At 37.7% G+C, this 23033-nt stretch overlaps 1 protein-coding gene across 1 annotated transcript; it reads right to left on the bottom strand.

Annotated features, from left to right (window-relative positions):
- Positions 1 to 526: 526 nt before the first annotated feature.
- On the bottom strand, positions 527 to 10836 carry LOC306912133 (xin actin-binding repeat-containing protein 1). Its single transcript, XM_079488001.1, has 8 exons — positions 10618 to 10836; positions 9988 to 10143; positions 9624 to 9684; positions 8815 to 9174; positions 8526 to 8613; positions 6228 to 6373; positions 5765 to 5812; positions 527 to 4961 (listed from the first exon to the last, which is right to left on the bottom strand). Exons 2-8 carry the CDS (start codon positions 10110 to 10112, stop codon positions 789 to 791), a joined length of 5001 nt encoding a protein of 1666 aa, XP_079344127.1. The 5' UTR covers positions 10113 to 10143; positions 10618 to 10836; the 3' UTR covers positions 527 to 788.
- Between the last annotated feature and the right edge of the window lie 12197 nt (positions 10837 to 23033).

Below are 23033 nucleotides of genomic sequence, written 5' to 3'. Positions count from 1 at the left end.
AGATATTCAGAAAAATGTCTTCCTGGTTTTGTGTCCATACAATGGAAGTCAATGGGGTAACCGACATTCTTCGAAATATTTTATTTTGTCTTCTGCAGAAGAAAGAAAGTCATACAGGTTTGGAATGACATTAGGCCGGGTAAATGATTAAAGATTTTTTTGGTGAACTGTCCCTTTAAAAGACTTTTGGAATACACCATCTTAAATTAAGAGTTGTTTACGTAGAGTACAACCGCACCATAACTTTGGTTTGCTTAGCTTAAATTGCACAAAGATCTCCTATTTTGGGCGGCCATATTGAGAGTTGCCTTTCTTCCCATTTATTGCAATAACAGTGCCGCATCTTGTAAATATGATCTTTAGTAAGACACAAAGTTCGATGCACATTTTTGCAATGATGAATGAGTTTAGGTTCTCTTATGGAATATTTCATTCCCTTTTACTTTTAAAATTATGTTTTTACTGAAGTTTAACATTAGCAATTGCTTGGTTCCAATTTAAAATGGGTCACACATAGTTTCCTTTGCTATTTTTATTGAAAAATCTGACATATAAATTTCACATGCAACATAAAATAATATGACAAGCCATAGCAAGTTTTTTGGACGGCAATAAATATTCATAAAAAACACCATACAGAATAAAATAACATAGAATAAAACCACAAGCAAAAGAAGTACACACATTTATTACATTTACATGCAAATACATTAGATCTCTTATACGGTATATGTGGTCAACAACTTTCCCTTGTTAATCGGAAATAAATTTCCCACATGCACCAGTGTTTACATCGGAGGCCTGTCTTCTCTGATTAAAGGTGTGTTGATTCTTGGGTATGTGACAATTTCTGTTGTTGCAGGACTTGTCGTGATAAACTTCTTTGAAGTTGTCCTGGTTTCAGGCTGAGTCGTGACAACAGTAGAGGTTTTAGAAGAGTAGAACTTGTTTCCGAAGCAGTCCGTCTTCTCGTAGTTCTCACTGATAGTTTTCGTACCAATGACTCTCTCTTTAGGTGCTGTCTGAACTTCTAACACACTGACCTGACGTCTTGGATTGGCAGGACTAATGGAGATCTCCTTCACGGCAGCACACTGCTTCCCATCTGAAGATGCAGTACAGCAACACTGGAGTTTGACCTCTTTGGCTTTTTGGGGACTGATCAGAGACTCTTCAGGTTTCCTGGCTGCTGACTGAATGGAAATGAATGAAGGAGATGCTGGGGATACTGATCTCTGTTTGGTCGTTGGAATTAAACGCTCTGGCTTTGAGACTGGTATTGTTGCCTGTCCATTCTGGGCCTTTGGTGATTTGCTTGACCCGATGCTGATTTTCCTTATGTTACCTGAGTTAGGTGAGCCTTGCACCGCCACCATCGACTCCCTGAAGAGACCAGAGAGCCCTACGATATCAGAATCCGATTTTAGAGTCGATACAGAGTAAAGAGCCTTTTTAATAGCCTCTTCTATATCAATGAGTCTCGCAAGTGTTTGCTCTTTCAAATGGATTATCTCAGCCCCTGCTTTTTCTAGATCCCCAAAAGCCGCCTGCATGGAGGACATCATTTCCGGTTCCACAGGTGAATCTGAAGCACCATCTCTACGTTCCCGCATGACCGTTTTAGAACCACTGGTCTCCTCCTGTGGCACAACCCAATCCGGCATGTTATCAAAGATATTTATAATAGAGCTCACGTTGACTTCGTTGGTGTCGTCTTCGATTTCCTCGACTTTGGAAAGTATGGTTTTCAGCTCCTCTTGTTTCTTCAGCTTGTCCAAGATGTCAATGACAACTGTGACGTTGCCCTTCATGATCTCGTCCATGTGCACCGAAAGCCTCTGCCTCCTTTCGTCTTCAGTTTCTCGTCTCGTTTTCTTTTTTCTTCTGACCACTTCATTCTTTTGTTTATCATCACAGTTATCATTTTTCTCACACGTGGAGGTGCTGTCATGAGGAGAACCATTACACTGGGGTGTGATGTCAACCCGCTGAATTTCAATATTGTTTTTCATGTTCTCTGTGGAGTTCTTCACATGATCTTGAGCCATTTTGATTCTTTTAGGTTTCACTGGTGTTACTGATCCACCCGCCTTCGCACCAAAGTTTTGAAGCGAAGCATGAAACCCTGTGGATGTTTCACTTTCTGCAGAGCTCTTTGGAGATTCTTCAACAGCTTGCATAGGACCATCATTTATCTTGATGTTTACTGACGTCTCACATGTGTCACCACTAACCTGTAAATTCTTGCAAAGGACCTCTTTGTAAGACATTGGGTCTGGGCATGATTTGGGACATGATGAGGTATCTTTAATCTCCTCATTTGGTTTGTTTGAACAAATAGTTTTGACTTGTCCTTTGTGAGCTGCTTTGGAATCACAGTCAGTTGGGTTAGACTTCATTTTTAAATGATCTGGTTTAGGTGGGATTGCTGGTTTGGGACCGATTGGAGTTTTACGTTTCTTAGGAGGAGAGTTTGTGGAAACATGCATTTGTTTTGTAAATGTTTTGTTTTCCGGTGACATCTGACAAGAAGGTGTGTCAATTCCTTCATGTGGTCTATTTAGAACTTGCTGTTCAGTTTGAAGCCAAGAAGAAGACTTCTTGGTTTCTTTAGCAGTTCTATCACTTGACTGATCATCTGTTCCCTTTTTGTGTCCTGTAAACGCCTTGCCTGAATTTTTATAAATCATCGCAGCTCGAAAATCCCCCTTCGTGACATTAAAGTTAGACTTTCCTAAAGATTCAAGCGCTGCTTGTATGCTACCTCTCATACCATCGTCACTTCCCTCTTCTTGCTCTCTTTTGGAGATCTGTAAGGGCTCTTTGTCCTCAGTTGCATTATTGTATTCCTTGACTTCTGTTAACTCATGTCTCGCTGATCCAAGGTCAGTGATCTGTTGGATTTGGTTGGTTTCAGGTTGAAGTTTTGCTTGGACACTCTGTTGAAGAGCTTTAGCTTCCATCGTGGCGTGATGAAGATTCCTGATGGCCGTTTGTAGATTCAGCAACTCATCATCCTCAACAACATCAACCAGCTCTGCTTGAAGAACAACTCCATCATCTGTGATATCTGGGATTTTAAATATTTCTCCTTTTTTACTCATTCTAGAGTGTTTTTCATCTTGTGTCTGGATTAGTTCTTCAGTCTTAGTAGTTTTCACACTTTCTGTCGATGACACCTTCAATTCTTTGCTTTTGGCAGACTCTAAAATCAAGCTTTTATCATTCACATTTGTACTAAAAAGGGCTTTGATATTTTTAACATTACCTGAAATAATCTCACTTGTTTTCTCTATTTCCTCAGAAGAACCACTTATATCTTCATTTGATAGTGTTTCTTGTAGATGTTTTAAATGATCAAGGTCTCCCTTTTCAATGCACCTTCGCATTAACTGTACATTAATGGTTCTGTTTGCTTCCAGGTCCGTTGCTGAAGAATTAGCTCTCACAGCTCCTGATGTGCAACTGATGTCTATCTTCACATCCTTATTTTCAGGCTCCATTTGTATTAGATTTGAAGAAACAGACTTGCAATCCAATTTGCCAAACTCCATCACCCCTGTGCTCTCTTCGCTGTGGCTAAAGAGAGCATAAACTGTTATCTCTCTCATTTCTGTGACACAGTCGTGTATTAAAACTCCTTTCCTCAGGGACTTCTCTTGACCAAGAAGGTCTTCTGTAATCTGCACCACGTTTGCAATTCTGCAGTCTTTATCTTGAAGTACAGTGAATGGAAGTAAGTGAGTTGGAACATCTACCTTATTAATCTCAACATTGCCCTGACTGTCTTCTTTTAGGAAGGTGATAATGGGGTTCAGGTTTGTTCCTGGTAGTATCTGAAGCATGATGTTCTTTATACTTCCAGTCAGGATCTCTTCCTCATGAACTTCTGGTTTTAAACCCTTGGCAAAACTATATCTGGCTTTTCTGACATGCCCTGTTTCATTAGCTTCAAGGATGGATCCGTTGGTTTGAATGATATTGAAGTTCCATAAAGAAATTAAAGTATCTTGCATGCTCTCCAGCATAGTTTCGGATTCTTCCTTGGTTTGTTGATTGATCTTATCAAGAGGAGTAGATTCAAACATCTGGGCTCTATTTTTTACATTGGCCTTCAGCATTTCTTCCTCTTTGCTTAGACTGTCAAATGATGTTGAGATGTTCTCCTGGTCATGTGTCCTGTTTTCAAAGGCTTGTTTGGCTCTGGAGACCCCTACGAATACCTCATTTGCATCTGTGACACTTGGGAGATTGTTATGGTGGATGTTTGATGTCTTTGTTACATCAGTAAAATCACAAGAATCAACCTTTGGTTTCTGTTCTGATCTACTCTGCTCCTCATAGACAACATTTCTTTTTGGACAAGGAACCTGACTGTCTTTTGAAGAATCTGACGATTGAATTTCAAACATTTTTCGTGTGGCTTTGACATCCACCTTGATGCTCTCAATGATGCTCTCTGATGTCACTTCTTCTGCCTCATTTAGTTGAGTTTTGGTCTGAAAGACAGATTGCAGTTGGTTCTCATCATTGTGGGAGCTACACAGGGGTTCTTCAGAAAAACCAGATGTGCTCCTGACATCTTGCAGATCTCGTATTGCTTGGTTCTCAAATAACCAGCGCCTGGACTGGACATCACTGGACTGGTATCCTGTGTCTTTATCTGGGTCAGTGTTAAGAATATCAGCCAGCTCCTCGTCTACCAAATTGTCTACGTTTTTCAACTCCGGGCATGTGTGTTTTAGCAGTCGTTTAAGCTCACACTTCTGTCGCCGTTGGTGCATATTGTACATCGTTTCTCTTTTGGGGGTTGGTGAAGTGAAGGCCTGCTTGCATTCCTCTGTGCTGACTTCCAGATGATTTGTAGTTGGGTTTAATTCAGATGCATTTTCTTTTTCATATGCAATGAGATGTTGTTGAGAGATGTTCTGTGCACCTTCAGCCATCTTAGAGTAAAATAATGAAAATTAGCCATTAGCTTGTAATTTGTATGTATATTTATGTTTTGGTTAAAAAATGGTTAAGTTGTTTTAAACATACCTGTTGATCTGTGAGAAAGCCAAACTGCATGCCAAGAAAATCTAAGTTTCGTGCCAATTGTTTCTAGGCTGAACGCAGGCATTTGAAAACAGTTGAAAACTAAAATTCTTGTCAGTATTTTGATTGCAGCGTTATGTGCCCAAAGACCAAGAACATATTATTTGTATGGTTAATAAAACACAAAAGTCTGTTGTTTTAATTTTCACATAAATCTGAGATTTATGGGTCAACAGAACTTGTTTATTATAAAATGACATGAAGACGCAAAATAAACCGTTAAAATTTTGTTAATGGTTAGGCTTTTGTAAAAAAAACAAGCAGGCAAACAAATAGGTACCACATGATTTACACAAGGCGATACAAAATCAAATGCTTTATATTTTAAAGATGAAGATGTAGAATACACTGTTAAAAAATATGTATCCGTGTATCTGTTACAGTAAATGTTGAACTGCATTGCGGGTTAGTGTAAATGTCCATTAAATAAAGGAATATTGTCCTGGCAGAAAATTACCATGTACATTATCAGTTTTTCTTTCATTTTTCACACTGTACACTTCATTTACCGTAAACACAACATTTTCACACACAATAAAGACATATTTTCAGTCAGTAAGTCAGTCAGTAAGGTTATGTTTAGTAGTGATTAGCCAAAGCTCTCAACTGGCATGTCTCTCACCAATGGATTACAATTTAGTAAATTATAAAAAAATCTGTATTTTACCTTGAATGGTTTTATTCTCTTTCCGTTTGAAGAAGTCAGATCCAGTTCCTAGAGTAAACCAAATATTAAATGTGAACACCAAAGAATGAATTAACTAATTGATAGTGAGGCTGATAAAAAAAAGATCAGGAAAATAATTTCAGAAGGCAAGTTGTACTTTTGTATGCTGTGTTAATTACATGAATATATCGCTGCTGTCCTTCTAAAATCTCCATCTGTCAAGATTTGTATTTTATTTTTACCAAGGTTTCGCAAGGACAGCGACGATATATAGTACTTGAATGATTTCTTAACCAAAGCTAAAATATAATCATTCATATATTCTGCAATAATAAACTTTTTTTCAATGTTTGAACATGCAATTCAGCAAAATATTCTTCCTGCACTTCACCTTGTTTTACTCCTGTGACCCCACAGAACACCACATGTATCATGAGGAATAAAAGCAGCTACAAGTACTAACTGGTTTGAAAAGGTTTCCCGCAGGCTCTGCAGCTGCCACTTTTGACAGATATAGTGCAGACAAAGCTTTGACCGAAATAGAGGTTATCTCTCGTCCTTGTAGAGTCGAGCTGTCTCTGAAGTCTGCAACCGACCTTCTTTTATCCTCTGTAAGACATCAACATCAGAACCAGTGTTGGGTTAGACATTGGATCTTTATTTCCAGAATGAAGGAATGACACAGTATCAAGGTTAATATCGGTGCTTTAACATCTGTGGCCCACAGGCGTAGACGGACAGCTATTTGTTTAATTTCAAAGGAACAGCTTGTCTATCTGTGGGAGGTGAGCAGTCATGTGATCGGTCAGGAATATTGTTTGTTAGTTCTTATGGAGGCCTTATCTGGGACCCACCAAGTTTGATGCAGAAAAACCTCCTTTTTATTCAAACCATCTCCATCTGTACGTGAGGGAGTCAGATGTGCCAAGCTGTCTCTGTAATTTACTTCTGAGATTACACAATTGGCTTTTCAAGCAACAATTAACTGTTGTCCAATGTTTGTTACATAAAAGTATTGATACTCTACCCAAGTACAGTTCTGAAGTATCGGTACTTTATAAGAGTATTGTGGCAAGGGGGGCGTGGTTTAGCAAGGTCTGTGTCAGGAGGGCGAGGCGTGAGAAGAACATGAAATGTAGTGGAGTAAAAAGTATGTTTTATAATGTAGTGCAGTAAAATATTACTGAAGAAAAAGCAGTGATACTAAGTACAAACACTTAAAAATGTACTTGAGAGTAAAAATACCTCATAACGGTCCACCCATACCACAATAATTACTTAAATGTTTTTATACATTACATCGGTTTGTCTGTACTGTATATTCGAAAACTTTACCAATAGTTATGTTTTAAAATGTACTATTCTGTTAAATGTTTTTTACATCTGTTTAATATGGCTTAATATTATTTTTATGTAGTAGACACATTGTAGATACACATAGATTTTCATGACATTTACAGTAATTCATAAAAATTTAATTAAAATAAATTATGGATTCATTGATTTGTGATTTACAACTGACATCAAACAATTCCGTTCATCCCTTCATCAATTCAAGCATTTATATTGTTTTAAAAATTTGTTTAACCCGTTAAGAGTGTGTTACAGTGTCTCTCTTTTGAAACACTGATGGTTATTGCTTTGTCAGTTCTCATTATAGTAATGGAAACAGCTGCTATGAATGCAAGTCATAAGTGAAGTGTGCAGTCTGAGTATGCTGAAAAACGTGGGTGGGATAACATCTGACCCCTGTTTCTAAAAAATCAACACACACACACACACACACACACACATATATGACTGAATGGGCTAAAGTTTAAAGTCACACTAATATGTAATTTCAAGATCAAAATATTGTAAATGTTTTGCTTTATTATGTATGTTTTGCTTCAGGCTGGTGACCTAAAACCACTTTGGCACCTATAGACGTTGACCAAGTGTTGCTGTCGAGCTGACCACAAACATTACTTTGAAAAGTGCCAACCATGTAACCAAGAGCTACGATTCAAAAGTATTCAGCATGTGAATGTGAACATTTATGCTCATTTATGTGCCGGTAACCAATTTACCAACCAAAGTAAACATTTTGAAATTCCACACAACGGTGTATTACCACAACATGTTGAATGTTGAAAATTAGCCATGTAGTTTTACATGAACAATACTTAATCAAATATGCTGAAAGCATAATGGTTTAAAATGGTCAAAAAAGGACTCACCATTCAATGCTTTCTCTAGATCCTTCTGAATTGTTCTAATATTTAGATCTGTAGTGATCCTCGACTGGTCTGTCGGCCATGTGTGTCCTCCAAGTGTGTCAGTAAGCCTATGGCCACTTCTGTTCTGCTAACAGCTGACCATGCCTGGCTCCCATGGAAGGGTAAGTGCCAACCAGCTATTTTAGGAGCTATATTGCTATTCTGCTATTGCCACACCAGGCTGAGTCAATCACTTACCTACTTTTCAGACTGCTCTAAAAACAAGCATGATGCTATTTTCATGTCTTTTTTTAACTTTATTTTCAGCTCATGTCATTGTTGACAGCTCCTGCTGTTATGACACCTGGTGTTTCTGGTGTAATGTGTATTTTCTATACCACACTAATGCTCAAAGGTTTACTGTACTATGCATATTATGTACTTTGTGTTATGTTGTGTCTTGTACTGTATATAGATTGCTCTTGACATTTAGGTCACCTGATGACACTTTGTCAATGTTTGACATTTAACCTTGAACTAGAAGCCTTTCGTTATGTACAAACCTTCTGGAAAGGACCTTTTCTCAGTGTAAATGCCAGAAATCGTCTTTCTTCTCTCAGATCTGGATGTTATTGGGTTTGTTCTTGCATTCTGAAAGAGAAATAATTGTATCTCTGTTATACACATTTTGGGGAATTTATATAAAGCTTTATTTTGATATTAATATGTGCACATGACCTTCGACAAATCGGCTGCCAGTTTAACTAGGTTACATACACATCAGAAATCATTTATTAAATATTTAGTCGTTTTATTATTTAACATATGATTATTGATTTAATATTTGTTTACCTTTGACATCATTTGATCCACTTCAGTCTTCAAATCTTGTTTATCGAGGCTGTTATTAACCTCTGCTTCTACTTGTGATATTGTGTTGTAGTTATTTGGAAGTGTTTGTGCTTTCTCAGTGCCCACTGGTTCATGTGCCATATTGTTGATCCTGGACCGAGGCTGGATGGAGACTTTGGACTCAAACAGCTCTCTGAGTGCCGTGGTGCCCACAGGCCTGCGTTGAGGAAGGTTTTCCATTGACTTACTGCGGGAGAGAGGAGAGTTTCTCGACTTCTCGCTAATGTCTGATTTTCTCACTGGACTATTGAGTTTGCCATCAGCATCATTGAGGGACATCGGTGTGACCTGAAGGGTCTGCTGGTGGAGCCAAAGTAGAAGACATATTGTGATTAAATATAAGGCTTCATGTACTTTATGATATGGAGAATACGATTAGCAGTAAGATGTTAATATGCTTGGTTGACATAACTAGGGTATTAATATATTAATAACTAGGGTTTAGGTACATACCTAGGTAACTAATAACTAGGTAACTTTATTTTGGGGGAACAAACCCTTTAAGTAAACCCCAAACAAAGTAAATAATAATGTTGAAATACATCAAATAAAGACACCGGTCACAGCATCAACACACACCTTTTAAACTTTTACCTTTTCTGTATTTCTGCAGAAATAACTAAAAAACAATATATTTTCATAATAATAATAATAACTCATATTTTACATTTTTTTAATTTCATACCGTGTGACAGGGAAGGACTTTAAAAAAAAAGAAAAACAATGTATAGTTTAGAGTTTTACTGTACCTGATGCTTTATGTCACCTGTATCCACAATGTTTGTTTTACGGCCAGGAGAGTTTTGGTACCTGGTGAAGACATGATAAGGTTCTATTTCATTTTATTTATTCATTTATTTTGGAGAACAGAATCATATCAATTACTTTGTTCAAGTTAAGTGTAGTTTCTTTATATTTCTGGTTTGAAAATCTTTCTGATTCAAAGCACACACTCAAAAGGTAAAAAATTAATACTTCCATGTATATACATGTTTATAGAATGCATTTAAATGTAAAGAGAAATAATAAGGAGAGAGAAAAAAGTATAATCAAATAATCTTGACAGGATTTTAGTTTCAGTTTACAATGTAAGCAGGGAAATATGTTCCTCACTGTGCCACAAGCTGAGAGACAGACTTGCGTTTGTCTCTGAGTCCAGCTTCAGTCCAGGTCAGGCCATTATCAGTCGAAACACTCCTGAGTGACTGAGACCTCTTCAAAATGCCCTTCACTTCCATTTCCTCTTTCTCTACTTCATTACAACCCAACCTGCATTGAACACACATCACATAGCGATTGACATTAGTGACGTTTAGTCACATGGTCGACCAAACCTTTAAAGCAAAATTAAACGCACAACGTGTATGTAATGCACCTATATATCCTCACAGATTTAAAACATAACCTTATATATGATGATTTCAGATTAAAGTCAAATCGAGCAAACAGAATTTCATGAATGGTTAAATGTATTCCCTGTAAAAAAACACAGAAAACAACTTTGTTTGAACCATGCAACTTTTCTCATATTAATCATTACCATGCCATGTTGATAATATGTCAGTTATTATCTGATAAATCACAGTTTCTCGTGTGCTGAAAACCAGTATGCGACAATCGTATGAGCTTAGAGACAATATCTTTGAAACAATAACATGCTCTTCTCAACGTTTTTTTAAAATCTGTTTTCTGTTTTATTAGAATGTAAGTTTACATGAAACGGTTAAAGCGAGCAAATCGTACCTGTTAAAGAGTATGTGCTCCACTCCATTGATGTGTCTAGAGATAATTCCTCGTACATCACGAGTGGAGCTCGCTCTGCAGAAGACATGGGCGAAGTCCGGCTGGTTTATTACACCTGACCCTTGAAAAACTGCCTCTTGTGAAGGTTTGTAGACTGTTAAAAGATGTCTGTGGTAAGCCAACAGTGATTGCAGACACTAAAAAACAGCTGCTGCTACTGAGTAGTTATGTAATGTAAAATATAATCTCTGCCCATATGTTCCTTGTTGGTGTGTGTTTGTGTGTGTGTGCATGTCTGTCTTCTCTTGAAATGTGTCATTTCTCTTAAAATCTTACTATGTTTTTGGAATTTTTGTATACAGTCTTTCACTCACACCGGGTATCTTTAGTGACCCTTTACCAACCCCTGATTGAAAACCAGGTTATACATGATCAATTGATTTCTCATCTATTTAATTCATGCTCGCCTCACATGCACCAGATATAATCTTCTGTTTTATTATAAACCTACGAATTAAATGTTAATGATTTATGTGGATCATCTTAATGCTTTATATGTGATGCAGTGTGATAACAGGAAGGTTACCACATCATGTGTCTGGGAACCTCCTCTAAGAGTCAAGCTGCTATTTGACTTTTGCCCCTTTATGGTTGAGGTACAGGAGACTGCTGTAGACGCTGGTGTCCTGGGGTCAGTCTCCACCATGGAATCTCACTCTGAGAGCTTAACAAGCACCTAAACAGCTGCCAGAATCTAAGGCATGTTGTTGTGTCTAAATAAAAACCCTTAACAGAATTAAAATAGATCTGAATAAAAAGGATCTGCAAAAAGAAAAATGTGAAAAACAATATACTTTATATTTAAAAAATGTAATAACATACAGATCAAATTAAATAATTTAAAAATGAACAATTGTATTATCATTATTACAATTAAATGTAATAATCGTAATCAATTAATCAAAATGATAATACTAAGAAGAAGAAGGAACTGTTTTTGCACTAATGCTGGTCTCACTTACACTTTCCTGTCAAATTATTACCTTCAGTTCTCTGCCCTATAAGCTAAAGGTCTCAGCTGAATTGCAGGTGCAAGCTATTTTTGTGACCTGTAAGGGCAATAAAGAACTGTGTATCCCATGTGATCTTCATGGGACTGATAACGTTTATAAGACTTATAAAGTCATAGCGTGAATTTTCAAAATATTGTTAAGCTGTATTAAACCAGATAAACCAGAAAATTTGGGAAAATACTATATTTTATCGAAGTATTATAATTTATATTTTATCATTTTAAACAGTTGTTATATACTATAGACCGTTTCATCGGCCACGCGTGGACCTGACCCTCTGTTAACTTGCGGTTTGTGTTTGGCTAGTGTCTAATAATATAACTATTTATAATTGATTTGTTAATATTATTAAATGTTATTATTGTATAATAATTGTATTAATTTTATTTTTTTATTTTTATGAAATAAACATTTTGTTGAAGGCGTCCTGTAGTTTGGCGCATTTAAAGAAAACTGTAGTACACTGCCTTCTAGCGGTTGAGCTTGGTATCACAGTCTAAATTCAAAATATTGGAGAGATAAGTTTAGCCAAGTAACGGTTCTCTGTTTCTTTTGCTTGTTATCAGAAATAATCGATATTCACTCTATTGTTTGTGAATGTGTACATGTAGTTAAGAAGTCACAAAAATGCGCATGCGCAGTAATGTTTGTTTATGTTGTCAAGATGAAACCATCTATTTATATAGCACAAAACACTAACAGGCAATAATGTGACATTCTTTCCTCCCAGGCTTGGCCATAGGATCCATGTACCGTATGTTTACATACACATAAACTGAAAGTTCAAAAGCAATTTCAGGTGTTCTGACATTTCTGCTCATTATTGTGCGTGGGATTGTCCTGTGTTTAATACATGAATGGATTATTTAACTTTAATGACTAGATGTGAGTTTCTGCCTTGATCTGGCAACCTGCCTCCATCTAAGACTCTGCCACAGTCAAGGTTAGGAAGGGCAAAGTTTTTTTGCTTTGACTCTCCTCATTCCCGATGTATCATTTAGTCTTGTATGTCTGATCCAAGATCAGTTTTCTCTGGGTGTGGGCCATGTGTTTAAGTGAAGTGTTGATTGAAAAGACTGAGTGTAGATCTATTTACTCTGATAATATAATTGATACGTTTAAAATGAATGTTTCTTTTCTAAAATGCATTTTTTGAATTCACAACAAATGTGTAAACATGAATGCTAATCTTTAAGATTTTATTGATTGATCTTGCCATATAAATGACTGCTTTGTAGATCCCCAGTGTTCTTGTAATAACCCTAAAATACCATCTGCAAACATGCACAGCACACAGCGCAGAGTCATAACATCCATTGGAGAACAGTTACTGTATACAGTAGCCTACTTCAAAATGTAACTGGCGTGTATATGATCAAGAAGGCGGTTATAAAAAGATAAAGCTTGACTGTATATCGCACTATATATTTATATTATATATATTTCGTTGACAGAGGTGCTTGAGGAAGTTCACTGGCGCCCTCTAGTGGACAGCCGGTAACTGACCGTTCGTGAACTAACGTTTATGATCGCTGTTTGGAGAATCGACGACAAGTTGCACTAATTTATCAGACGCTTTGGATACAAGCGTTCGCCACGTTTACTCAAGGTACGTTCAGCTAACCCGGCCTTGCAAGTTGCCCCGGTTTGTCCAGTTTGTTCACAAAAGGCCATTCAGGCAAGATATGGTACAACTCCATGGTCATGATGCATCCTCGGGTTTTAATAAACCATGCAAAACCTTATTAATCACCTATTTACATTAGTGTGTTCATTTTTTTCGGTACGCTTTTCTTTGCAAAGGAGGATGCAAGGAGTTGACACAACGGAAGTTGTCGATTTGAGCGAGATTGTGAAAATTAACAAACACAACGAAATACAAGTTGCATGCCAGCCGTCCATTATTCATTAATTTTGCTTTCGAATTAGATTAATTGATTAAATTGTCTTTCTTAATTTATGTGCACGCAGACTTTCACTGGAAATAGACGGTTTAAGGATATTATCTAACACTACGATTTGGGACTTCCCGTTTTAAATGCATCCAATACCTACATACATAAACTATTTATCCAATATGCATTGCTTTTTATATGTTATTTTTAGAGAAAGAATCTCTATTTTGTTATATGTTATGCTAAACATTTTCTGATAACAGCCTGCATCGTGTAAGGTCATGAAAACTGGGACACAGAGCGGCTTTGTTTGACGTGTTTGCAGTATTTCACAATGGCCAATAGAGGGCAGCCAAGAGTCATTCTTAAACTTCGACAAAAAAAGCGCAGAGACAAAGAGCTGTTGTTCAGGCATGCAGATACTTCCATAAGTTAGGAGATATCGTGTTATCCTGAATCTTTTCTCCATGAGTCATAGTTGGAGGTTGTTTAGGTTTAAGGCCTTGTGTGTAAATGAAATGCTGTATGCAAATCAATAGAGAATAAATAAAAACATCATTCAACTTATTGTTAAAAGTCAAAATATCATCAAAAACATTTCATGGACTTAGACGTTTCGCTTAATTTCAAAAGTTTAATACTTTGGGTTTTAGACCCTTTTCCTAACCAGAATGCACAAGGACTATTAATACAATGCTGCCTTGTAGCCATGTAATGACCACAGTAGTTTAGATGGGTTAAGGATTGAGCGCAAGAGTTAAGATGGCGATTGAATACAGTTGGCTCTGCCACGCAGGGTATCCGAGTTCCTGGCAGTGCCAGCTGGAAGAACCGCTGTCCAATGCCAGCATCCCCCCTCTACCTGGCATCATGCCCTCTGCGTGCCCGTGCCGTGCACCAAGTTGCCGCGACAACCAGAGCAGTGAAGTGTAGCGGTCCCAGCTGCAGCCCAGAGCGCAGTGAGTAATCCCATGTTTACAGTCAATCTTTATACTCTCACACACATTTACTGACCTAAGCTTGCACTCTAGTAGTCAACTATTCCTTTCCCACCCTATTTTGCTGTTTTTAACACCCCTCTCACACAGATGCACTGTGTGTTTATTCTACAGAGTACATACATGCTTCACAATTGTGGTAATACTATTGTACTGTTCAGTTTTTACCATGTGAACCTCAACAGTGAGCAACAGTTCAAAAGGTCGAGCACAGGGCGGTACACACAACACAGCTGATCTCAACTTTGTGAACAATGTCTCCCTTCCTGCTGCCTCTTGCCTAATTCTGTGGATTCTTTGGAACAAATGCATATTTACTGCACGGACAAGTCAGATTCTTCACATTCTTGTCTTACTCTCGTTTTCCTTTCCAGGCCCCATTTTTTTCTCTCACTGTTATATGATCAGTAATGTTTTTTTGCAGTAGAAAGGTTTTAGTTTGAGCACAAATGTTTTTACATCAGGTGATAGTGTGTCAGATTTAGATTTTTCTACTTTAATGCCTTTTATACATTGATGGGTTTTTTCTTCCGTCCCAGATGTTCAAAAGTGATATTTTCTTTGTTGTTAGAGTTTAATTTTGGGCCAAAAATGTGATGTCATGTGATGTTTACAAAGAATAATCAGAGTAAATATATGTTGCTTGTGAACATAAGAAGCTGTCAAATTATGCAAAAAAGATCTCATCATTTTACTATGCAATTACAAGCATCAAAGTTTAATTTCAAACATTAATTTCACTATGATTTTAACCTTTGACATTGCAGTACTCAGTCAATATTAAAGACATAAAGAAAGATTATATTTTTCACAATATGTTCTTTACATTATATAGAATTATTTTATCTAGAAAAAATTTGCTTTTGCTGGGTTTTCACAGGCATGGTTACGTATTATTCATTAATGGTTATTTTACCATTAGGTATGCTGTTTTAATTCAGTTTACTTTCTTCAGTTTGTAAATTCATTTCTATAGTACGCTGAGCTTAGAGCTGAAAAACAACCCAGTATCCGCTGTGCCAAAACTCGGTTGACACCCTCAGAAGGTCAGCTGGCAAGTATGATCATATCAACATTGTGACTTCGCGGGGACCAGTGCTTGACTCAGATCTGACTCACCGATCCTGTGGGGTCATCACTGATCTCGCAGTTTTTGCCCACAACTGGGCCAGAAACAGACTCGCTGTAGCTGTGCGCTTGATTAAAATAAATAACTTTCCGGCAGCCTCGGGCCTGCGTGGGGACGTTATGCTGTGAAGTTTGGCTCCTGCCATAGTCAGGAATCTTGAGGAAATGCAGAGCTACAATGACAGCTATGAATCATCCCCATTGGCTTAAAAAAGGACCACTTGTTGTGTGTTTCTATTCTGGGGATGGTTGTAATGATAGAGATGATTGAGGTTATGACATAGGCTGCAATCATCGTGTTTTTTGAGTGTGGTCACCAGCGTAGGATTAGAATGATATAAAGTAACATTATATATATTTTCACATTGAGATGCTGATGACATGTGGGTGATGTCAGTGACTACAATAGATACGACTTAATCGTTACATCATTAAATGTGCCCCCGAGGACACTGATTCACCCGACAGTGGGGAGTGGGACAACATTTTTTATTCTTACTTAGATAATTTAGGATCATTTTAAAATAGTAAAGTTGAAAATAAAATATGTCCTCCCAGTCAGCGTTTAATGTGCTGCTCTATTTCTAAGGACATTTACGGAATGCTTTCGACAGCTATTCAATAGCCAAACCTGTACACCCATATGAACAGGAGATGCATAGGGGAAATATGAAGCAGTTATTTGAAAAAACTGAAAACTCTGTCTTTATTAATTTTCATAAATCATGTTCTTTATTGTGCATTCGAATGAAGGTGCAAATGAACTCTTCATATATTTTTTGTAGTTCCACAGTATAAACGGGTGATTTATATGCCTGCACTTTTCAAAGAAGAATAAGTCTTTTTAATCTGTAGTTTCCTGTAGTTTATATAACATGCTATAAATAGAGTAATTTATAAATCTTTCAAATGAATGACATTCGGTGTAGGACAGACTCGTGCATACGCTTTGTGCTGTGATGCTTTGACAATTGTGCAATGAGACAGGTTAGAACAATATGTCTCTCAGCTGTGTGGACGCAGGTGCTGCTCTAGTAAACGTGCTGAAGTCCATCTGAGTGGGAGGGCTCAAAGCTCGTACACAGACAAACACAACCACCACCCAGGCTCAGGAACCAAACCACTCTGCCTGAGACTCCTCCCCTGACTCTGAGGCACTGAGGGACTGCGTCCAGTCAGGGCCGGCGAGGGTGCGTATGTGTGCGTGCACGTGTGCGAGCCGTGGACCAGGCTGGGGCCGTAAGAGCAGCCGTTACCTAGACACACACGGAGAGTTTGTTGTGGAAGACAGTTCCACACATTGTGCAGCATGATTGTCAGATGCTCAGGCCGGACACAACGTATCTTTCTGAATGAGGAACATGCATGCATGCTTATGAGAAGCTAATGCATCTAATACCTGTGAAGCCGCAATGTCGTTCATTTGGATTTTCACACAGGTGTGTTGCAACAAGTGCTCAGCTGATAGGGATTTCATTCAAGTAGGCATGAAACGGAAGTTGCAGCAGTGTGTACTTCAGTATTATGACGTATATCTGAGTGCAACGGGGCGTATTTTGGAAATCAACTGGCTATTAGACAGACAATATAAGTCCTGTCCCTGCACGTCATAATCACGTCACGAGATTATGTTAATGATTATGAGGGCATATAAATTGAGATACTAATGACATGCAAAGATAAATCATACTATTTTTGTAATATAATAGTAAATAATGCTATACAACAGATAGATGGATAATAGACAAAAAGAAGAAGAATTATCTGTTTTGATTTCGACTTTAATGACCAATACTGATCATTATTAGGGGTGATGGGCGGAAAACTATTTTTAAACAATATTTTCACAAATAATATGAGAAATATTGAATACTGAAAACAGAAAAAATGCTGATTCACAAATGTTTTATTTACATTTTGGCAATTAAGAGGTACACACATACTGAAATCGAACTTTTCCAACAAATTGTACTTATGTACAATGTGTTAAAAGTATTTGAAAACAGAACAAAATGCTAAATTATGAATATTTAATTTCAATAATATTATGACAATTACACACATAAACTTTTTTAAACAAAGGTGACAAAAGTGTACTAAAATACACTTAAATGTACTGAAACTGCTCTATTTTCACGCACTTATTTTATTCTTAATATACAAAAAAAAAATGTACTACCTAAAATAAATTTAAGAAGATCTAAGTGTACAAATCTTAGTCACAGACAAGGCTTGAGGCTAGTCCCAGACTAAAATGAATGTTTGCCCTGTCTTTACTAAATATACATTTCTTAAAATATATCAGTGCCATTGATTTGTTCTGAGACGCACACCAGTTAAGTATTCTTCTAAGGCATTTTTATAAAAGCAACATAAATATCTTCAAAAGAAGCATAGTCCGGGCTTAAGCAAAGCCATGTCTGTGAAAGCGGGCCTTTGTGTACTCACATGATTTTAAGACACCGTGAAAAGAACTACAAAAAAACGATATTGTTAGTATATTAAGGATGAAATTAATGTGATACAATAGAGCACTTCATGGAAGTGAACTTAAATAAAGTGTACTTAGTGCACAATGTAAGTGCCCATTGCTAATAATATAATTTGCTTTACATAAGCATGTTGTTTTCCCATAACTGAGGAAATGAACCTGCCCTAGGCGGACGGTCATTCAGACTTCTTAGTAAAATTGCAACATACTGTCTCAATCCCTTAAGGCTTTCGTCTTAAAACACTGCAGTTTTACGTCAGGTGCAATCAGAGATCATCTTTCTGGTATGTCGTGCTCAAGGTATTTGATCTTGCATTTATGTCGGCGACGCCCAACTTACACAGGAAGATGAGGTGTGTGTAAGTGTGAATGGTGAGTAAATTAGACAGTGTTTGCAGGGCTGTATGCAGTGTAGTGGGCACGTGGTGCCTGTCCTCTACTGGGAACAGGAATATCAGGTTTCCTCTGTGTGCACAATGTGTACTCAGTGTTTCCTCTATGTTTTCCTGCCGTCAGCACAAAGCAGCTCTACGTCAAAGCAGCATGCCTTACCGCTCCTTCCATCAGCCCGTGTTATGAGCCGCACGCCATGGGCAGATTTTATTGGACCGGTTTTTATTTGACCAGTGGGCATCTGTTAGTTCTCACTGGTAATACATTAACACCTCGGGAATATGCAAAAAGATTGAACCGTTAAACTGGAATTGAGAGCAACAGCGGGAATTGAACTGAATAACTGAATAAATATGAATGTTAAAGAACATGTGGTCTCATACGTGCCTCTTTAATAATTGTTTATCCTTTGATACTGTAAAGTGTATTAGAACAAACACACACCTTTTAGATGTAAGAAAAGTACCTGGGCCCTGTCCACATTCATTCGTTTTCCTTTGAAAACGCAAATCTTTCTCTCCTTTTATGATGTTTTATTAACAAAGTTCGGGAGGAGCACGTGCAGATAACTAACCCGGCTGGCTTTCCATGACCAATCTCACAATTAGATAACTAACCCCCCTGACTTCCTATAACCAATCTCACCAAACATCTTTTAGAAAACCCCTACACATAGACGCCTTACCCTAATTCTCTCGACACTTTCGCAGCATCCCTCCTCCACCCGAACTCCTCACCAGCAGTGCGGGCACACACCGGACCCGGGTCCCTCTCCCTGCACAAGGGGATTTCGCCAAATACGCATTATTTCTGTAGTTTGTTAAATGCGAGGCGAATTTGTGAATAGCTTTCTGTCCACACCGAGGAGAAAGATTTTTTAAATATCTCCGAGGAAAGTTTCACAACTTTATTTGTGTACTTACACCAACATCCTTACGGCGCTATAGTAAGGAAGAAAGTAAATACACAAAAGAAAGGACACAGGTTGAAGTGTCTTGCGTTTTACTCATGCACAGTACATGGATGCAAGTGTTTTCGGTACTCGACCGAAATCTTACAGCACCTCTCACATTTATAATATTACACCTACATAATCCGACATCTAGAAATCTGTCATCTATTTCAATTCAACACATTTAATTTGTAATTAAATCTATTTACTCTGCGCATTTATGCATATATATGTATATTTATTTGTTACACATATTGTCTATGTGTAAAACACATGCATACATATGATGTAGGGGTCTTGATCTTTTGTAACTTTATACTCATTCTCAAAACTACTTGATTGATTTGGTACTAACTGCATTGATTTGTCAGATTAACTGATAGTTATAGCAAAGTAAATTTTTATGTGAGAAATGTAATACAAAATGTACCCGTTTCGGGAAGCGTATCGTATCGTGAAGTTGTTGGCAATACACAGCCCTTAAGTGTACTTTAATATTTGTGGATGTAGCTTTAAACATATAGCTTGAAGCCTTTCCCCATTTTTTGTTTGTCGATGTATGACCGTAATCCTAGGTGCATCCAGATGTGCGCCAGATGTAACAGAGCTGGCTGAGACAAAATGCTGAAGCGATCGTGCATAGTGTCTATTAAATTGTGTTTTATTGCTCTATTTCTTTGTTTCTTGGTTGTTAATATAAGTGTGTTTATTATTTATTCAACATTAGTTATGATGGCATTACTTTTGCTCGTAAGTAATTATTGCATTTTATTTATGATGTTCTCCATATTGTATGAGTTGTACCTTGACAAAGACTTGTTTCCAAAATGATGGAAATAATAAACTTTTGACTGTGCAGTTATTTTGTCTTTACAGTATTAATTTGAAACACATGGAACAGAGTTCATATTTAGAGAGAAGGTGTCTTTATGTAAAATATATTTTTCTTATTCCAGCAGTAAAAGTTACATATTCAAAGTGTAATATAACTATAGAATGTAAATATTTTGTGAATGTGGCTCTGTGTGCTTTGAAAACATGGCTTTGTTTTTTTAAGTGACCCGACCAGCCCAACACAGCAACATTGGCTCAACCTTTAGCTGGAATATGAGGACAGTCAGTTATAGTGACAGCCCACATTACTGAAGTCATTATTTATGCAGTAATGCAGTGCAAATTGACTCACTTCTTAGTTAAAAAACAGGTATCAAGTCCATATGGTCTGTATTTGTAGTATATTCTATCATTGCGTTTTAATAACAGATTTACACTCATAGGTCACATTAGATGCCTTGTGATATTGTAATATCATCCATGTCCCTTCTGGCTGGTTGCGGAGAGTATAAGGATTGTTTTCATGCCACATTCCACTCCCAGAAGAACCCCTGGTGACCCCTGTGGTGTCATGTCAGCGCTAGTGCAGGACTGGAGGAGGAGAAGTGGAGGCCCCCGCTGGCCCCTGATTGAGGAGAGAGAGCGAAATAGAGAACCATTCAGCTTCACTCTATTCTTTTAGCTATCTCCTCCCCCACTCGCTCTCTCCACCGTTCTTACTCGGCTTCTCCGTCAGACACTGGCACAACATTAAACCCTCCGAAACAAAGATGGCATGTATCTCCCCAACAGTGCTGCATCTATTTTGCATTTTGGTGCAGCGGCTGTCTGATTGAGTGGGTTTCGGTTTTGCAAACCTGTTATCTGTGTTAATGGATTTTTGTGCATTTGTGTGTGTGTTTGGCTAAAGGGGATTTGTCTTGTGATGGGATTAGGCAGAATAACCCAGACGAGAGGGTGCAGTGAGCACTGATACAGTATTTGCTAAGAAGACCACACTGCTTCCCTGCTGAGCTTGTGTGTGGATGTGTGCATGTGTGTTTATGTTCCTCGTGATTGTGATTGTATAGCAAGCCGATATGTAATCCTTGCAGTAGTCATAGATGTGTGATGGATTACGGAGCATTATTTATTTCTGATTGGCGGTAGCCTATTTTATAGTTTACTACTGTACATCTACATCAGAATTTGTGTATGTGACCCATAACAGGGACTTTTTCACTTTATGCATTACACAAAGCAACAGTCATTTTTTATTTTTAAACAATAAACGCATACAGTATGTCTTTGTGCGCTTAACAAAGATCCCACGTGGCTGTGTTTGCTGTAAGACTGCTCGAAACGTCTTGTTGTTCCGCCACTCTAAACACCTTGTTTTACTATTCCACGGATCAGTTTGTGCTGCCAAATGTATTGTAACCCCAATGTCTCTGTTTTATCTGCCTAATTGTTATTAGTTTTAGAGCTGTCGGTTATCTACGTCACATCTTAAATATGCACTTCTGGAGACAGACTGAGCAGATTTTGTGATGGTATCAGACCTATTTGTGTGTGATGTAGTGATGAGATTACTTTACCTCCATGGCATGCGCCTCAATGGCTCCTGTTCTCATACTGTCCAACTAATGCCTTCCAGTAGGGGGCAGTGTTGTCCCTACCCCTTCATTAACAATATCCATAAACAATTTGCCATAACTTAAACGTATATCCATAAGCTTGTGCAAGTGAAATGTGTTTTGTAACTTCTTGATTAGTCACATTATGTATGAGGAAGTGTTGGTCGGTATTAAGTGATAGCAATTATAAGAAAGGCTTTTCTTATAAGTTTGCTATTGTCGTGCCAAATATAGTCGGTGAAAGAGTCGTTGAATCTTTGTTTGAAAGGTTTGTTCTGTCAATGGGAAAGGGTTGAAAAGTTTCTACGGCTAAACTGGCAGGTGCCAATACAGTAAAGAGATTTTGAAGAGTTTGATTATTAGCTTAACACTTCGCATTGTATGCCTTATAATAAATAAATGCTTTGCAATAATATACGTTTGAGATTTCCTATGAACTTACTCGTTGGTAGACGAGTAAAATAAAAGGTTTTGTTTGTCTTTTAGATGATTATTTTAGCCTCAATGTGTTGATCTGTTTGTTAATTAAAATATAAAGTTTGTCTCTGTAATCTTTCTTTACATCTGGAAAAACTCAGACTTTCCTTGTTGGATGACTGCACCCCTAATATATTTATTTTTAATCCTCCCCTCTAACCACCTGTCATACAAAGACCACTTTTCATGAACAAATACATTCCTGGTGAATAAAATCAAGCTCTTCTCTAGAAATGTATTGTTATAATCCTGCTTTACTTGGAAATGTGACAGTATAGTTAGTGTGGATGCCAAATAGTGTAGTTTAAAACAATACATATTTCTGTCTCATCTTTTCTTCTGTTGTCCTCCTGTCCTCTCATTTCTTGTCTTCTCCTCTTTGCTTTTCTCTTCGTTTGTCCTGTTTTCTCCTCTGGTTAGGAGCCGGGGGGCTGCACATGTCGTCAGCTCTGGTTTGGATTATGCAGGTCTGACTGTGGGGAGTTTGATTAATGGCTGGAGTCAGAGGGGACAGACACAAGAGCTCAGGGGGAGCTGCACACAACAGCATCCTGCAGAC

The sequence above is a fragment of the Barbatula barbatula genome (assembly GCF_947034865.1).
Source record: "Barbatula barbatula genome assembly, chromosome: 23".
NCBI classification, from domain to species: Eukaryota; Metazoa; Chordata; class Actinopteri; order Cypriniformes; family Nemacheilidae; genus Barbatula; species Barbatula barbatula.
The sequence above is the reverse complement of the archived record's forward strand: the minus strand, read 5'-3'. Positions and strand labels throughout refer to the sequence as shown.